The following is an 18,797-nucleotide window of genomic DNA, read 5'->3' as shown; positions in this document are numbered from 1 at the left end:
CATCTTTATAAGGAAGGTGGGTTTTTAAGCCTCTGGATGGATAGATAGAGGCTACTTATAGGCACCTCCTTGATGAAAGGCCTGTTCTTAGTGAATCACAAATGACAAGTAACCTATCCAAGTGAACTTGAAGTTGTTGTTGTTGTTCTTAATTTTATATCAACTCCTTTACCAGGCAGTTTGTCTAACAGAGTGATTACTGCCGTTTTTATATAACTGTTCTCTTTGGGGGAACATTCAACAGGCCAGTTTTCTCCTTATCTGTTAAAAAGCACAGAAAACATTTTACATAAGGATTAGATTGCTAAGCATTATGGTAAAAGAGCGATGTTTTCCGCACTTATTTCTGGAGCATCCTTCAAGAACTCATTCATATCCTCTTGTCACTGAGGATATGCACCCACCTGGGGGACAGAGAGATGGAGTTGCTGTCGGCTCCACTGCGTGCAACATTGGGCCAAATCAGCACGCGGAAACACAAGGGCAGCAAGGTGGCTCGGGCGGCCCTCACGTGCCACTGACTTTCTATCTAGCCTGTCATAAGTCGGTGACACTTTCTGTGTCCTATATTTCACACCTAGAATAATGTTGACTCCACAAAAAGACCTTCTCCCTGGGTCACTGGACTGGGAATGTTAAAAAGATGACAGATGTAATACAGAGTCTGAAAGCAGCTACTGGCCAAGCGGAAAGCATGATGAGTTTACTCGGTGTGACTTCTTTGAGGAGGGAAGCTGTGGACCACCACGTTGGGCTTGCTTGGGAACACCCGAGTCCAGACACCTGCGAGCTTGTCCCTTCAGGAGCTGATGGCGTGGGGGTGGGAGGGCAGCTCTCCTCAGCATCCACTGAGGACTCAGCCCCTGGCTCTGTTCCCTCTTCTCTGGGAGCCGCGCCTCTCCCGCCCTGCCGGGGAGAGGGTTGCCGGTAACCCGTCCCCACATAGGCCACCAGCGACAGGCTCCAATCAGCCATTTCTCTGACATTCCCAGACATCCTCAGCTGATTATGCTGTTGGAAACGCTGTCATCATGCCCTTGCCTCCTATGGCATTCTTACCTCACAGAGATTTCTAAGGAGATGGCCGGGACCCCGCCCGTGGCTAGTTCACAACCAGCAGCCGCTGCAGATAAGCTCTAGGTCCAGAGCGCTACCACTCAGTTACTGAACACTTACTAAGCAGCTGCCTTGGACTAGACTTCCCCTGTCCACTGGAGGCTAACCATGAGGAACTCGTGGTCCCCACCCTCGGGGAGCTCGGGACACGAGGTACCACAGATAGATGTGTAGGGGCGCTCTCAGAATCCAGCGTGATCCGCGTCATCGCTGAGGCTGGTGGGGACGTCTTCCTGGGATGAAACAGACCACTCCACCGCGGTGAGGATGGAAAGCAGAGGGGAGCCAGTGCTGGCGGGAGGACTCGCTGGGAGCCCGTGGCCAGTGGTGGACCCCTGAGCCAGGGCGGGCGCCGTGACAGTGGAGAAGGATGAGAGAGTCAGTTAGCGGGAGTCTGGGCATTGGCAGGAGGTGTGGGCTTGGGTGTCACGCCATTTGGGAACTGAAAATAGAGGAGGAGCTATAGCGTGGGAGAAATGGAGTTGAGTTTGGCGGATGCAGTCTGAGGTGCCTGTGGGGCACCCAGGCAGAAACTGCAAGTCAGTGGCCAGGAGAACAAGTCTAGAGTCCACAAGGCTTTGCAAGGCTCAGCTGTGGGTCGTTTGTATATGGATGGTGGTTGGTACCCCCAGAAGTGTGTGGCGAGTGATAAGAGCCGAGAACAGACCCTGGGTGGGGAGCAGCAGAGGACATGGAGGGACCAAACAGCGACAGACCCCCGAGGGTCACAGAGGGAGGGCGGGACCGTGGCGGGGTCACGTCCCATGAGGACTGTCACTGCCCCCCGGAAGTGGCCACCAGCAGCTCACTGGTAGCCGTGATGAGTAGGGTTTCAGAGAGATGGGAGGGGAAGCAGAAACCCAAGAACCGGGGAGCGTGAAAGGATATCGAGGCTGTGGGGTCAGGCAGTGTAGACTTCTCAAGGTATTTGGTAGAAAAGGAAAAGGGAAGATTAGAACGGTCACCAGGGCAGATTTTCCAGCATTTATCTTTAATAATGAAAATGTTTCCATGTGCTTTTATTTACTTTCTTTTTTCAACTGACTCCCAAATGATGAAGCTGAACCATTCTCTGAGCCTGGGAACCTGGCCTGGGGAAAGGAGATACACACAACACACTCACACACATATACGTCTGTGTTCCCACTGCTCCCTGCCCTGGCAGCACCCTCACGCTGCCTGGGTCCCGGTAACTGTAAGCATCTTAGGGCAAAGATTCTGTCATATTTGTTTTTAGACCCCCCGTGTCTAACAGTGCCCGGCCCATAGGGAGAATAGAGTTAAGTAGATGCAGGAGTGCAATCTGTTGGGTGAGGAGTCCAGTTCTTCTCACCCAGAGAGAAAGATAGAGCCATGGGAAGTTACGTAAGTGCTGGGGCCGCCACTGGCAGCCAAAGCTCTCGCTTCCAGATGATGTGCCCCTTGTGGCTGTTACATGCCCCTAGAGAGGCTCTGAACCAGTCTTCCTCCAAGACCTAAGAAAGCCAGGCCAGGAAGGCTGGGATAGTCAGATGGTAGCCTCCTTCCCACTTGTTGGCCCTGAGCTGTGCCTGCCTGAGTGGATTGCTGTGCAGGAAGGACCAGCCTTCCCACTTCTGCTCTCACGTGAGCTCCTCAGCTCTGCACGGAATTAACGGGCAGCTTTGCTTCTTTGTGTTCATTTTTGCTTCTTTGTGTTCATAATACAGGATTATATTTAGGGTATGAAGGATCAGTAGAGACTTGGGCTGATTCCCTGTTTTGGTCAACATGGAGAATTCATTCCCACAGCCAGTCGAGGGTACAGGATTGAGCTAGCTCCCTTCTCAACTTGGGTCCTCAGTGCTAAGTTCCGGACTTCACTCTGAAGAGTCAGGAATGTAACCGGATGGTCATAGTGCCACCCCACGGAGGCTGGCATAAGCAGGAGTATTGCCAACTGGTCACAAGCCAGGTGTTGTCTTTGAGACAGTGGCTTTGAAGTCAAAACAGAAGTCAAACAAAGCATGATTCCTGATTGTGATATTTTCAGAAAGTGTCCAACGTTATTCATTATGTTTATGGTTTCCTTCTTGGTGTAGTTGTCCCCAATAGAATAAGATCTGAACTTGGGACGAGTATATGTTCCCTGTTTGAAGGAGTTCAGCTCTTAGCATAACCCAGATCTCCTTCCCCATCACTGAGTAACTACAGAAGCCTTCATGCCACGTGACAAGAGCAGACAAGGTTTCAGTGGCAGTTGACAGAGTATCACAAGCGTGCATTAGCTCCCCTCAGTGGTAGCTGCCACGTGGGATGGCACAGCAGGGGTACATGTGGTCACCCAGAGGGGCCTGCCAGCTCCGCCTGCCCAGCCCCCTTTCATGGGGAAGCCTCATCCCTTCTCTCTCCTCTCCCTTCCCCTCCTCAGTCAGGGCTGACCTTCCACAGCCAGGTGCTGGCTGGGCGGTTGGCAGAAACTGGAGGACCTCGAGGCAGGGGTCGCCCAGTTGGCACACAATTTGGTCAGAAAAGGCGGCAGGGGCTCTCCTGGCATAGGTCAACTAGCTTGCCTCCCTGTGTCATGCCCTGATAGATCACCAGGTCCAAAGTCAAGGAACCAGTCACGTGACAGCATCAGACTCTGGGAAAGGGCTGGTCCAGCCCGGGCAGTGGGAAAACTGGGAATGACCAGGAGCGTCCTGACTCACGCATCAGGCTGGCAGACACAGGCTGCAGGCTGGTCTCACCACACACGGCCCTCTCCGCCAGGTTTAGAAGGAAGAGGGTAGACTCTCTGAAGCCTGCCTCTTTACAAGGAAAATGGGATGGATTCTCTCCCCTGAAATAGGCCAGATAGTGGCCCTGGCCAGGTTTGAGACAGTTCTGGTGGCTACTTAACATTTCACTTCCCTCCGAATCCCTGGGTGCCAACTAGGCTGAGGCACAGTTGAGGCTCTGCTTCCAACCCGCGAACAAAGCAGGTTCCCGCCAGCGACGGGGCGGGCTGTCGGTGTTTTGCTGCCCAGAACTGAAACACGCCTGTCCAAGGCTGCGTCTTCAGATTTCCTCTTTCTAACTGATTGATGGGCGGTCTGGGTGTAGAAATGATCACGTTCCATGAGCTTGTGTTCCTTGACATCATCAAGCAATTTTTCTTGGTAAAAGAGGATCCCCGGAACGGGTTGGTACTCATGCTTCAGGCTTTTAAAATTATGTCCTTGCTATTCTGGGCTCTCAGAAGATTAAATACTTCATTAGTAATCAGGGCCCTGATAGTCACGGTCCTTCCCGGGTCCCGGGGAGAGGTCTCCTGCATAAGCATTGGGCAGCACTGTGACAGGGCAGGTCCGCCCACCACACCAGCGAAGACCCCCCAACCCCTGACCTCCAGCCCCAAGCATCTGAGCCTGTTCTGCGCCTCTGTGAGCATCTGGCAAACAGATAGATGTCTATCAGAATCAACTTTCACTCCTTTTTCTAATAAACAATGCCCAGGATATAAAACTCTATGTACAGGAGGATATAATTTTATTATATAAAGTCATGTATGCATTACAGACAATTATATACATTACAGGCATACCTCGCTTTATTGCACTTCGCACATACTGCCTTTTTCTTTTTTCTTTTTAACACATTGAAGGTTTGTGGCAGCCCTGAGTTGAACAAGGCTTTTGGCGACATTTTTCCAACAGCATTTGCTTCTTACTTCATGTCTCTATGTCACATTTTGGTAATTCTCACAATATTTCAAACTTTTTCATTATTATTATATTTGTTATTGTGATCTGTGATCAGTGATCTTTGATGTTACTATTGCAAAAAAATTATGACTCGTTAAAGACTCCGGTCATGGCTAGCATTATTTAGCAATGAAGTCTTTTTTTTTTTTTTGAAGATTTCTATTTTATTTATTTATTTTTTGGCTGTGTTGGGTCTTCGTTGCTGCTTGCGGGCTTTCTCTAGTTGCGGTGAGCGGGGGCTACTCTTTGTTGCGGTGCGCGGGCTTCTCATTGCGGTGGCTTCTCTTGTTGCGGAGCACGGGCTCTAGGCACGCAGGCTCAGTAGTTGTGGCTCGCGGGCTCTAGAGCACAGGCTCCGTAGCTGTGGCGCACGGGCTTAGTTGCTCCACGGCATGTGCGATCTTCCTGGACCAGGGCTCGAACCCGTGTCCCCTGCATTGGCAGGCAGATTCCTAACCACTGTGCCACCAGGGAAGCCCCAATAAGTGTTTTTTAATGAAGGTATGTACATTGTCTTTTTTAGACATAATGCTATCGAATATTTAATAGACTATAGTGTAGTGTAAACATAACTTTTATATACACCAGAAAACAAAAAAAATTTGTGTGACTTGCTTTATTGAGATAACTGGTTTATTGAGGTGGCTGGGAACCAAACCCGGAATATGTCCAAGGTCTGCCTGTATAGTATATACAGTTCTCATCTCCTGTAGAAGAAATTCTTGCATCCCTGCCCCAGACTGCTGACTCCTACACTCAGGCCCCCATGGCTCCTTGGACCTCATTTTCCACCCCCTCCCCTCCCCCACCCCGTTCTACGCCAGCCCTCCTTGCTGTTCCTCACACCCTCCAGGCTCCCACCTCAGTGCCTGTGCCCTCACAGTGCCCTCTGCCTGGAGTGCTCTTTCCCGGGAACCTGCAGCTCAGGCTCAACTGGGTTCCTGCTCCCATGTCACCCCATCACGGAGCCTCCCCTCCCAGCAGCCCTGCCCTGTGCCTTAGTCTCTAGCATGTCGAATGTTCATCTCATGGCAGGATGTAAACTCCCTGAGGGAACCCTACTGGCTTTCCTGCCATATCCCCATGCCTAGCCCAGTGCACAGCAGGTCAGAGCACCCAAAACATACTTACAGGTTTAACAAAGAAGCACGTAACACTGAAACCTGCAGCTTTACAAATATTAACATCATCACAACCACCTGATGAGGCAGGTCCTACTGTTACCTTCATTTTATCCACAGGGAAACTGAGGTACAAAGAGGTTAAGTCATTTACCCAAGGTCACACAGCAGTGTCAGAATTCAAACCCAGGCAGCTGTCCCTAGAGTCTGTGCTTTTAACCACTGCCTATGTTGCCTGTATCATGCGCTGAATGAAGGTGTGAATGAGCATGTTCCTTCATCTAAAACAAATCACACGCAGGTCAGGAAGCCACCATGTGACCCTGTATAACTTTGTTTTACAGCTCCTAAAGTGTGTGGATGTAAACTAAATAAATGCATTTTAAAGAAAGGCATTGAGGAAGCCAGGGGAGGAAATGTACCAAAATCATTTTAGTGATCGTCACTAGATAGTGGGATTTTAAAGTGATCGTATTTTCCTCGCTATACCTGTATGTATTTTCCAAGTTTTCTACCTGGGCTAACAATAGAATGATTCAGTTTTAAATGGTTGCTCTTCCAAAGAACATTCTAATGAAGGGGTCAGCAGCCCTGAGCCCTGCGTGGGAACAGCTCGGGGAAGAGGCGGGGCGGCATGGAGGAAGGTCACCCAGTTCCTGACCCTCATGGAGGTCTTCTCCCTCTGACCATCCAGGACATCATCGAGGGGGGCAACCTGCGCATCCCCCTCCAGGAGCTGCACCAAATGATCCTGACTCCCATCAAGGCCTACAGCTCCCCGAGCGCCACCCCCGAGGCTCGCCGCCGCGAGTCCCAGGCCTCACACCCGCCTTCGCTGATGGGCCCGGAGAGCCAGAGCCCCGACTGCAAAGACAGCGCCGCGGCCGCCGGAGCCACGGCCACTGCCTCGGCTGGGGCCAGTGGCGGGCTCCAACCGCACCAGCTGAGCAGCTGTGACGGGGAGCTGGCTGTCACCCCCCTGCCAGAGGGGGATCTCCCTGGGCAGTTCACACGTGTCATGGGGAAAGGTAGGACCCGATTCTCCCGCCTCCCCTTTCCTCTTCTCGACACCACTGACCAGAGCTCCCAGTTCCCGAGGACCTTCCCCGGGGTGCTGGGCGAACTACCAGAGTACATGTCATTAGCCCATTTTACAGATGGGGAAAGTGCGGCCCGGAGAGGTTAAGGTATTTGGATCTGAATTCCAAGCTCTCTGATCCCCAAAGGCGTCTTCCTTCACCCTGGCTCCCTTCTCTCCCACTTCCTCAGACCAGGGCCTGCTGGGCCCTGCTGGCGGAGCGCTCATTGGGCCTTTGGACCCTCAGGCTGAAGGCAGCCTTCCCACGGGCCACAGAAGGTACCACAGCCACGCTGTGGCTTACCCACGTGGTCCTTTGGGTAAGAGCGCCCCTTCTGCCTGTGACTGCCCTGTGCCCGGCCCTTATGCATATATCCTTGACCCTGTCTGACACTAGAATAATTTGTGCTTGATGGGGTATTTCTCAAAAAAATCTCGATTATTTAAAAAATGTAGTGAATACCAGTACTTTTCCTTTGGGAAGGGGAAACAAGTTTTTTTCTCTTCCATTGTGCAATATTTCAGACCATTTAAGACTGGGTTCTAACGAAACGGACAGCTGAATCTTATAGGCGCAGTGAGAGTTTCCCTGTAGTACGTGTCCTTAAAAAGACTGAAATCTGTAGAAATCTGGCGCAGAGGAGATGGTTTGTAGCATCCCTTGGAGCTGAAATGCCAGTCGCTTCCTGGTCAGGGTGGGTCCCGCCACCTTCTCACTCTCCCCCAACCCCAAGTGGGCTCTTTGCTGTGTGGATTAGAGCAGATGGCCCCGTGGGTGGAGGTACAGGTGGGCGTGGTTATCTGAGAGTGTGGTGCGTCACCCCCCTTCCCTGTGACAAGACCCATGTGGGCTCTGCCCTCAGGGGATTCGCAGTCCTCTGACATGGTGTCTTTTTAAAATTTAACTACTTTCAAATAAATTATAAAATTAATTCATGCTCTACATAAAAAATCAAAGCTAAACAAAATAGTGAAAGGCGAAAAATACGCCCACCTCCACCCCAGGCCCTGCCATCTTCCTCCTGAGAGGTAACCACTCTAAACGGTGCGGAATATCCCTTCAGAAACATTATAATCATATATAAGCCCATGAGCATCCTTTTTACACACAAACAGGTCTTGCTTACATGTTTCTCTGCAGCTTGTTTTTTTTACATTATATGCTTTCAGTATTTCTAGCAATACAAAAGCACTACCTCATTCTTTTTTAAAGGCTGCATACTATTCCCCTGTATGCATAAACCGTAATTTAACAGGGCCACAGTGAATGGACATTGAGATGGTTTCCATGTTTTGTTTTTACCAACAATGCTATACTGAAAATCTATGTGAAATGGTATAAATGGGATTCTATGACAGATTGGTTATGCAGGATTAGGGAGAGAAAGGAATCCTGATGCCCGGTTTCAAGCTTCATGGCGAGGCATTTTTACTTCTTACTGACGTCTTTGGTCAACCATCTCCACCTGGCCTTCTAAACATTCCCATCAAAATCAGAGCATCAGGACCTCTAGGATGAGAATAGAATGGGCTACACTAGCATGGCCATGACCTGTCCGGGGGTGGGGGTGGGGCGGGGTGTCCTCCACCTGCAGACTAGCTCTGCTCTGTCTCTATGAGAACTTACTTGAGTGTGTAGGTGAATGTGAGCCTGTGCATGTATAAATGTGGGTATCGCTTTGAGAAAATCACCCTCCTCTGATTGAGTAGCAGGCTCCCTGCTCATGTGCATGCCCACACACCTCACATCCTAAAAGATGTGCCAGCCTCACTCCTCCAAATGAGATGTGCGGCTCATTCATAAAATTATGGCTCTTGCTCTCTGATAAGGGCTGATGGTCTTTAATGCCTTTGAACTCCCTCTCAAAAGGAACCTCTTTCAAAGACAGGGCTCGGGGACTCTGCTGCATTCTTCCTCTCCCAGAGTGTCTGTCTCGGGCTGGGTTGCAGAAGGCTTAATATAGAATGGTATGCGTGGAATTAACCAAAGGGGCTTCTGGAGGCAAGGGCTCCTGTGGTGACCAAGCCTTTGACTTCAGTGGAATGAGGAGCCTCCTGGCCTTTTTTGTGAACGTGACATAAAGCCACAGTCACACATATCTCTCAAAATATTGGTCCTGAAAGGAAATCAGAGGCAGATCTCAGAGGTTAGGATGGGTGTGCATTTCTGTAATTCACCTTCCCTTTTTTTTTTTTTAATTCCCAGTGTGCACACAACTCTTGGTCTCCAGACCCGACGAGGAGAATATAAGTTCCTATTTACAGCTCATAGACAAGTGTCTAATCCATGAGGTGAGTAGTGACAGGTTTCACGAAACTGCTTTTTCTTATTGCTTAGAAGTGGTTCTCAGAGTTTCTGTGCTGTGATCATTCGGGTGTCCAACACCTTGTGTTTGAGCGGGGTGGGGGGCGGTCATTAATAATAGCTCGGGCAGAACTTGGCTGTGGTGGCTTCAAACCTAAACGCAGCTTGCATATTACTCTGGGGTCCAAAGTTTCGCCTGGACTGAGCTCTGACTTGGGGGCAAATGCCTGAGAGAAACGTCCGGCTCCGGAAGCCTGCCCGAGGGACTGAGCCTGGGGTGGCCGACCACAGTCCTGCCACCTAGCCCCGGGGGTGTGGAAACATTTTCCCTTTGAGCTCAGGAAAATTGGAGGAGGGCGGGGAGAAAAGGAGAGCGTTCAGAAGAGATAATGTGTGTCTGTGTGTATGTTGTATGTGGTTTGGTGGTTAGTCTGCTGTATTTTGACTTGTGATTCTTATAGGAATTGTTTTTATTTTTTTTAATTTTTATTGGAGTAGAGCTGATTTACAATGTTGCATTAGTTTCTGCTGTACAGCAAAGTGCATCAGCTATACGTATACATATATCCACTCTCTTTTAGATTCTTTTCCCATAGAGGTCATTACAGAGTATTGCGTAGGGTTCCCTGTGCTATGCAACAGGTCCGTATTAGTCATCTATTTTGTATAGAGTAGTGTGTCTATGTCAGTCCCAATATCTCCCAATTTATCCCTCCCCCAGACCCCGCTTTCCTCCTTGGTAACCGTAAGTTTTTTTTTTTTTTAACATCTGTGACTCTGTTTCTGTTTTGTAAATAAGTTCATTTGTACCATTTTTTTAGATTCCACATATAAGTGATATATGATATTTGTCTTTCTCTATCTGACTTACTTCACTCAGTATGACAATCTCTAGGTAGCCTCCACCCAACCTCCCACTCACCCTTTTCAGTGTCCAATCCTGACGCTGCTCTCATTTGGGCCAGCAAAAAAACAATAGGAAGGAGAGAAGGCAAGAACAGGGGATGGATTTTAGAGCTCATTCATTCTGTAGATATTTATTAAGCACCTAGGTCGTGCCCCTGGCTAGGGAGCTCCCTGTGGGAGGGGAGTGAGTGAGACAAAAGGAAAACAGGTCATCACACATATGACAATAAGGCCACCTCCGAGGAACTGGAGCCCAGGAGGTGTGGTGGGTACCCACCCAGAGCCCCGAGGCACTCCGTCCAAGCTAGACCTGAAAGGCGAGCAGAATCTTAGTGGGAAAGACTTGGTCCGTGAGGAAGCGGAAGAGAGCAGTCAGGCAGAGGGAACAGCGCTCGGAGGGGAGGAGGACGCTTGGAGTAGGCTTCAGCGGGGTCTGATCAGGGGAGCATTTAAATTTCTGAAAAAGCAAACCAGAACCCTGCTTCCTCTCCCACGCCCACGCTCAGCACTGAGCCTTGAAGATACTGGAGGACAAGTTCCCTCCCACCTCGCCTCCAGTCTGCTGAGCCCAGGAGACAGAGTAACGAGCCCTGCAGCTGCCTCCGTTGGATGGCGCACTAGCTTCCTAATTGGTCCACGCCAGCCCCGACGCTGGTGCTTCTCCCTTTCCTGCCGTCATGCATGCCCTCCCTGGGCATCCTGGCTCTCCTTTCTGTGTCTTTCCCCTTTTCCTCCCTGGAGCTCCAAGTGACAGGCGCCAAGGTGGCCCCGTGTGGGCTCATCTCCCCTGACTGCAGTGGAGGGGGGCGCGTCGCTGACAGGAGTCACGCGCAGAAAGGAGCTCGTGCCCCGTCTGCTTGCCTGCATGCGTGTCAGGATGCAGGGGCCTGCTCTCTGCTTCGGGAGGGAAAATGGTGTTTGAGGCTTTTTATGATTTGAATTTGAGTAGAGGAAACACGTGTGAATAATTTTCCACAGCCTCGGGTTATTCTGTGTGTGCAGAACCCACCCTCCCTGTGAGGCCCTGTCGAGGCACAGTCTCCATCCGGGCTGAAGACTGGCCGGGGCTCCGAGACCCAGGGCTCCCTCCCGATCGTGCTGTTCTTTAGCCAGTGGATGGGAGGGTGTTGACTGCCGAGACACCTTCCTTCCTCCCCAGGGACAAAGGAGCCAACTCCCTAGAGGAGTAAAAGGACAGGAAAGTTCTGAATCTTATTTCTGAGACCAGTCGCTTCGTCTCCTGGATTATAAGCCCAGGCTTCTCGCCTCCTCGCCGTCTTGAGAAGGTTCTGGGAAGACGAGCTCTTGCCCCCTTTATGACCCCTGTAATCCAGCCACAAGAGCTGTAGGACACATCTTCATCCAGACAGACATATGGGTCTGGGCCTGACAGGGACAGAGAGCTCAGAAGTGGCTGACCGGCTGTGTCTGGGCATTCTGGAGTGTGGAGTCTTCCTTCCCCTCCAGCCCCCGAGGAAGCTGCTGCCAGCGCAGCCCAGAGCTGCCTGGAGCGGGCTGAGGTGAGGTGCTGGCATCCCAGCCGAGAGCAGAGCTCCCACAACTGAGTGCTATTTGCAGGCACACACGGGAACCAGCTCTCAGAAATTGCTCATTACCAGCCATGGTCTAGCTCCTCTCCAGGCCTCCCAGCCACAGCTCCCAGGACTGAGAAGAAGAGCCACACACTGAGCACGCCTAAGGGGCCCGTTCCCATCTGCAGCCCCAGCTATGTGAGCTGCTGGCCCGCTGCTGAGTGGCTGAGCTGACCTCTCTGAGGGGGCGTAAACATTTCCATCTTCTTGGGTGCTCTTGGCCACCATGGGAAATGTCACATATGAACCAGTGTCCCTGGAAGCACTTTGAATGCACATCTGTAAAGTGAGCCATTTACTCCTTTGTCACTTGGAAACTCAGGTGGGCTCCAGACCAGCTCAATGTTGTAGTTTTGAGACCTCGAAGTCATTGGTTGGAGTTTAAGGCATGGTTGAATACCAAAGCTTATGAAGCCACCAAAGGGTCGGTCCATGCAACCGAAAAACCTAGTCAGAGCGTCTGTGGGCAGCACACAGTGAACCATGACGAAGAGCCAGGCGTGTTCTGAGTGTCCTAAGTGCCCTTTGTGTGTGAATTTCATTTAATCCTTACAACATCCCTTTGATGAGGTATTATTAACCTGAGTTTTTAGAAGGAGCTGAGTCTCAGGTAAAGGAACTTGCATAAAGATGTGCAGGGGGGCTTCCCTGGTGGCGCAGTGGTTGAGAATCTGCCTGCCAATGCAGGGGACACGGGTTCGAGCCCTGGTCCGGGAGGATCCCACATGCCGCGGAGCAACTAGGCCCGTGAGCTACAACTACTGAGCCTGCGCGTCTGGAGCCTGTGCTCCGCAACAAGAGAGGCCGCGACAGTGAGAGGCCCGCGCACCGCGATGAAGAGTGGCCCCCGCTTGCTGCAACTGGAGAGAGACCTCGTGCAGAAACGAAGACCCAACACAGCCATAAATAAATATAAAAATAAATTAATTAATTTAAAAAAAAAAAAAAAAAAAAGATGTGCAGGGATTCGAGCCCTGCCCATTTGCATCCAGAGGCTTCCACTGACCCACTGGGCTGGACTCTCCTCCCCAAGTCATCTTGAGCAGCACACCTGCATCTTGTGTCCTCGCTCAACATTTGGCTGAATAAGCTGGTCAAAAGCAGAATCTACCCGTCCCTTTATTAGTCTAGCAGAAATGCTTGCCTTTTGCAGCTTTTGGAGCTATTCCTGTATAGCTGGACACTCGCTGAGCATAACCAGCAAATGAGAGGGACCACAGAGGAGAACCACATACTCACCTCTTAGCCGTGAGACCATCCACCATGCACCTTAAGGCGTGTCAGCACATTTTTCTCTAACGGGGCACTGAGTGCCTGCTGGGGAAGTCCTCCTTGATGACTCTGCTCAGTGGCATCTGGCTAAGGTCACCCAGGAGGAAGGGGTTGGCAAGTCGTCAGTACCTTTTCCACAATATGACTAACATCTTCTTGCTTTTGTTCACATAGCTCTCCTGTGTTCAGGTCCTTAAAGATGAAATGTCATTGGAAGAAAATAAAGCTGTCATTTTTTTCTGTCTGTTTAAGGAATCTGTTTCCTTTATGGGAAACAGACATATAGTCTGTTACTCTAAGTATTCATTTATTTCTACTTAAAGTATTTCATGCTTTATTGACAAAACTACTTGGGTATGATATCTCCATCACTGTTACTGCTAATCAGTCAGATCTGGTGGATTTATGACAGTGCGTGGACCACAGTTCTAGGCACTTGACAGGGGTTTCCTATATTGCATGTGTGGTCCTCACCATCTAGAACACTACATGGCCATGGCCTATCTGCAGCAGAATTCCCAGGGCACTTGCTGCAAACACAAACCCCCTAGACTCCTCTCCATATCTATGAAATCAGGCTCTGGTTGGGGGAGGGGGTTCAGAAATCTGCATTTTAACAGTCTCCTGGTGGGATCCTAATATATCATGAATTTGAGAGTCCCCGCCTTGGGGTCTCATAGCCCCTGTGAAGTCCTTCCCTGGGCTGCGCTTGAGTACATAGGCTGTACACACAAAGACACGTGATATAGGTGAGAGTGCGTTACGTATGGGGCAGTAGGCAAAGCATCCCCAAACACCTGTTTTACTAGAAAAGACTTGAGAAGGCATCAGATCTACCCATTTTCCTAAACCTTAGACAAAATTTAGGTGAGGAATGGTGCCCTGGGGTTGTGTAGAGCATGGGGCCCTTTAACTGGAGATTTCTCAGCAGAGCCCAGACACGCAGAGAGTACATTCCCTTTTCTGAAGCCCCACAGACCACTCCAGGGTGAACACACACCATCAAGCAGATTGATTTTTTGGAGTGGTTTAGCATTTCCATGGATTATGAAAATGCCTGTAAAAGCCCGAGTAGTCAACAATCAATTTTGCAATTCATTCTTGGTTAATAAACAGAGTCCAGAGTGGAGTCAGGGGCAAGTGGAAGGTGGGTATGGATTTGCCAGAAATGCAACCAAAATCGAGGGTTGTCAAAAGCTTAAGGCATGTACCTTACCAGGCGCCTCCAATGTCAAATAACTTGAATTGTCAGTACAGGCAGCTCCCAAATAAAACTGACTGCTGTTTGGACCAGGTTGGAAACAAGGTGAAGAAAAGGCAGCTGGAGGACTCCTACGTTTCCCCTATTAATCGCGTGTTTCTCCCTCTAATGCCAGGCTGCGTCACCCATTAAAAAGTCCTGTTTGTTTTTGCAGGCATTTACAGAGACACAGAAAAAACGATTGTTGTCATGGAAACAGCAGGTGCAGAAGCTCTTTCGGTCTTTCCCTCGGAAAACCCTTCTAGACATATCAGGATATCGACAGCAAAGAAAGTATGTTGGGATTTCAGTCTTTGTAATGCGTGGTGGTTCCAGTACCTCACTGTCTGCTTAGGTTCCAGGGGCAGGACTACACAGGGCATCATTCCTTGTTTATCAGGGCGCCCTATGACAAGTCCAGATCTCATTCCTTAAACAGGTGGGGTTGGGAAAAAGCTGTAGAGGGAAAGGATTCCCAGAGGAAGAGCTGAATGTGATCTTCGGCAACTCAATTTACACGGTCAAAATGACGGTGTTAGTCCGGGTGGGCATCGAGTGGGGAGTGGGTATGATTTAATGAATGCCCACAAAACACTTGGTGGTTTATCCACAACAGGGGGCTCTGAAAGGACAAAAACGGGTTGTTCTCTCCGCACCTTAAGTGGTAGTGTAATTTTTTCTCCCTTCTTGCTGCAGACAAGCTAATTATAGTTGGTGGCAGGGTGAAGAGCCCAGTGCTGGTCTATTTTGGTCTGAGCTGCAATCTAAGAGTAAAGCGGTACCATTCTTGATTTTTCATAGTACTTCAGCTTCTTGGATGCAGTTAAACATAAGCCTCGTCGTACTTTAGAACCCATTACCTTAATCTGGTTTGAAATTGAGGAATCTAATTGCATATTAAAGGTGAATTACAGTGACAATCTGGGGGAGGAATCACGGGGAGGGGTAGAGTGAAGCCTTGAACAATGACAGGGAGTTTTGGGGGAGACAAGGGAATGATGATGATGCAGATATGCTGAAAAATCAACATTCTATTTTACTTTTTTTCAACATGAGCAGATAAATACTCATTTTTTTCGCTTGCACCTAGAAAGTTCTGAATTCATTTCTCAGTGCATATGTAGAAGCTCGGTCCGTGTTAAAATGTTTGGCATTTATTTGCATAAGTGTGCCTTGAAACATCACTGTTTTATAAGTTACTTCAGGGAGATAAGGCCAGTTGGAATTTGTGAAAAGTCTTCATTGAAGATTAATGTAAAAATTGAAGTGTTATCATATTCCAGCATATATAACACAGTTATTTATTAAACAAACATTTAGCATGTACTTTGTGCCAAGTGGGTATCCAAGCACTTAAGAATATTAATACATTTAATCCTTGCAACAGCCATATGAGGTAGAGGTGCTATTATTAACCCCAATTTACAGAAGAGTTGGGAGGCAGTGGCATCCGGGATTTGGACCAGGCAGGCCAGCGCCAGCTCCAGAGTCAGTGCTCTTAACCTCTGCGGTTGCGGGCAGCTCTCCTGGTCCCCGGATGATGTGCAGAAAAGAGAGTCAGACAAAACAATACTCTATTGCCAGCTCCTTGGCCCCAAGCCTCCCTGGAGGGTTGGGCTGGACCACCTGTGCACCCTGAGGATTCCTGGGGGCCCAGATGAAAGGCAAGCCCTGCTCCTTAGCCTTCTTCCCTGAGGCTGCCCCCTTCCCAGGCTCTCCCTCTTCTTGTAAGGTCAGCAAAACCCCCAAGAAAGAGGAGGAAGATCCGGACCCCTCTTGCAACACCAGGCCCTTGGGAGACAAGTTCCAAGAGGAAGAAGGAATTCAGAAGTTGACGATGAAAACAGAGCTTTCAGGCTCTTTGCTCCTCCTCCCCAAAGTGCCATCCGCTGCTTCTGTCTGCCCTGCTTTGTCCTTGGTCCACATCACTGTTGCCCTTAACCTTGACTTCTCTACAGTGTAATTAACTGACGCTTGAATTGGGCTAACCCAAGGTTTGCCAGATTGGTCCTCCTTTTATTGATTAGATCTGAATGAATTCAGTCATCAATTATGGATGGTCAATTGGAAGTTGCTAAAGCTCCAGAAAATAATTCATTCTCATAAATATTACCTCTGGGATCTTTTTATGCTATTAATTTGCTTTGAAGACCTGTTTTTCCCATAATACAAAGGTAACTGCAGCCCAGCCCCTCCTTGAACTATCACAAATCCCAAATTAATTGGTTCTTATTAATGTTATTTTATCAGTCTTCTCATGCATTTCAAGGAAATGAACTCAGTTGGTTAGATTTAGGAAAGCACAGAAAGACACAGATGGGCAGAGCAAGAAAATGAGAAATGAAAACTTACGTTTGTCACTTTGTTCCCTCCCTAGAAAGAATGATTATTTCATTAAGCCTAGCGATCTTAAGTGACTTAAGCTTTCACTCTGGTTACCAGCAGTGGCAACCCTCAATAAGTCTGACTTTGTAATAACCAAGTTTAGGACACCACGGTGAGATCCACCATCATTTGATGGCCGAACCAAATTCTCCCCTCCGTCCAGCCTATCCCCAAAATGTTCTGGGCTCTACCAGCTCTGTGAATGCTAACTTTAGGAGTCCACGTTTCTCCCGTGACTAAGTGTCCCATTACAGAATCCTCTGCCTACATTATATTGCTTAAGAATATAGTCTTGCCTGCCTGGAAGCACAAATCATTTTTGCATCACTCGCTGACTGCTCTGTTTTGCATATGAAATAACTTTTGAAAAATCCAACCAAAAAGGAAGATGAGCAAAAAAGCTGTCTGCACTAAATAAGGAAAAATCTTAGGAGAATACTAAATCATCATACCAGGTGGCCAAAATTCTGACTCCAAAAACCAAAGGACTAGTTTTCATAGTTTAAAAAACAAAAAAACAAAAAAAACCCAAAAAAACAGCCACTTGATCCTTGTCCCCACCTGTCACATGTTGTCCATACTCCAGAGGAGGTCTCTTCCATCACTTGAGATTACTTCTACTCCTCTGGGCCCGAATTTCTTCTTTCAAACCAAACATTTTAAACCTTAGTAAAAGAAGGAAGAAAGGGGGGAAATGGGAGAAAGAATGAGATAAACCAAGAGACCTAGAACCTGTGAGTGTCCTTCTCACCATGTGTACGTGAGCCTCTGACTGGAATCGGGAACCATTCTTTTGGGTCACAAAAGCCTAGAAGTGGAAAAACACAGCCCAGAAATCAGTTGCCACCAGCTCACTGTGGCGTTCTCTTCCCTGCTCCCCCGCCCCCCAGGAAATTTAGGAATTCTAAGGAAGAAACACTTTCTGAGATCAACTGTGCTGATGACTTAGATACTCCACCCCACCACACACACACACACGCGCACGCACACACACACACACACACACACACACACACACACCTCTCTCTCCCTCAGGAAATAACTGTTTTGCAGCACCTCCCCTCCCCATCATCTGGTTAAACTACGTCAGCCCTGTCTCCTGGAGTCTCCTCACAGGCTTGGTACAAACCTCCCCTGTGTAGCTGGGAAAGCGAGTCTATTCCATCTTGTGGCCATCGGAGGTAAAGCATTTTGACTGAAACATCAGTGAATGACTAAAGCTGACTCTTCTTGGAAAGAATGTGCTGGTTCCTGAAACCCTGCTGGCTGCTGTGCACCCTCCCAGAACTTGAGGCCTGCTGGAGAGGACGAGTTCTTCAGCGCTGAGGTCACCAGACCAATGGGAGCACGGTGTCCGAGCATGATGCCACGGGTCCGCGGCCGCCTCCCTGCGTGGACCCAGGCGAAGCCTGTGACCTCCGGGTCTTTCTGCGGGGAGGGCCTGAGGAGTGGGGAGCAGTTGGTGTCCTAGGTCCAGAGCGATTGCAAACATCATCATCTTCATTCTCATATCGCTCCTCTTCACCTGGAGTCAGAGCCCTAGACATGGGGTCAGCTCTCCCATTTGGAGAGGTGATTATAACGCCAGAGACTCATTCACTCGTTCACGCAACCTGCATTTACTGCCAAGAGCTGATCCAGGCAGGGGGGACCTGCAGGATTGATGAGGACAGACACCATCTTTTTTCTCATGGAGCTTACATCCTAGTGGGGCTCAGAGGCCACTCCTTCCAAGTCTGCTGTACAGACAGACATCAGAACCGGACTGTGGTCTGAAGGAAGGGGCACAGATCCTGGCTCCGCCGCTTTCTTGCTGTGTGGCCTCTTGACGGGAACGTGAGTGCTCAGGGCCCGTGACACAGTGGAAGAAGGCTGTAGGGCACACGGGTTAACCTTCTGGGCTCATATTCCAGCCCTGCCCCCCAATGGCTGTGTGACCTTTGAGAAATTATTAAGCTCTCTGTTTTACTTCTCCAGCTGTAAATGGAGATAGAGTGCCTACTTCATAGGATTGTCGTGAGGATTGAAGAATCAACATCAAAGTCCCAGGGCGGTGCCCGTGATGTTAGCTCTCAGAT

The 18,797-nt window shown here is 49.3% G+C and overlaps 1 protein-coding gene across 6 annotated transcripts in view; it reads left to right on the top strand.

Moving 5' to 3' along the window:
• SAMD4A (sterile alpha motif domain containing 4A) overlaps positions 1-18,797 on the top strand; it is a 224,660-nt gene that overhangs the window by 186,443 nt on the left and 19,420 nt on the right. For all 6 annotated transcript variants that reach the window (XM_068545287.1, XM_068545313.1, XM_068545268.1 and 3 more), the window contains 3 exons: positions 6,636-6,969; positions 9,226-9,311; positions 14,510-14,628. In XM_068545287.1, coding sequence (XP_068401388.1) covers positions 6,636-6,969; positions 9,226-9,311; positions 14,510-14,628 — 539 coding nt within the window. The remainder of the gene's footprint in view (positions 1-6,635; positions 6,970-9,225; positions 9,312-14,509; positions 14,629-18,797) is intronic.

Source organism: Eschrichtius robustus, chromosome 1 (assembly GCF_028021215.1).
Source record: "Eschrichtius robustus isolate mEscRob2 chromosome 1, mEscRob2.pri, whole genome shotgun sequence".
In the NCBI taxonomy this organism is placed as follows: domain Eukaryota; kingdom Metazoa; phylum Chordata; class Mammalia; order Artiodactyla; family Eschrichtiidae; genus Eschrichtius; species Eschrichtius robustus.
The sequence above is the reverse complement of the archived record's forward strand: the minus strand, read 5'-3'. Positions and strand labels throughout refer to the sequence as shown.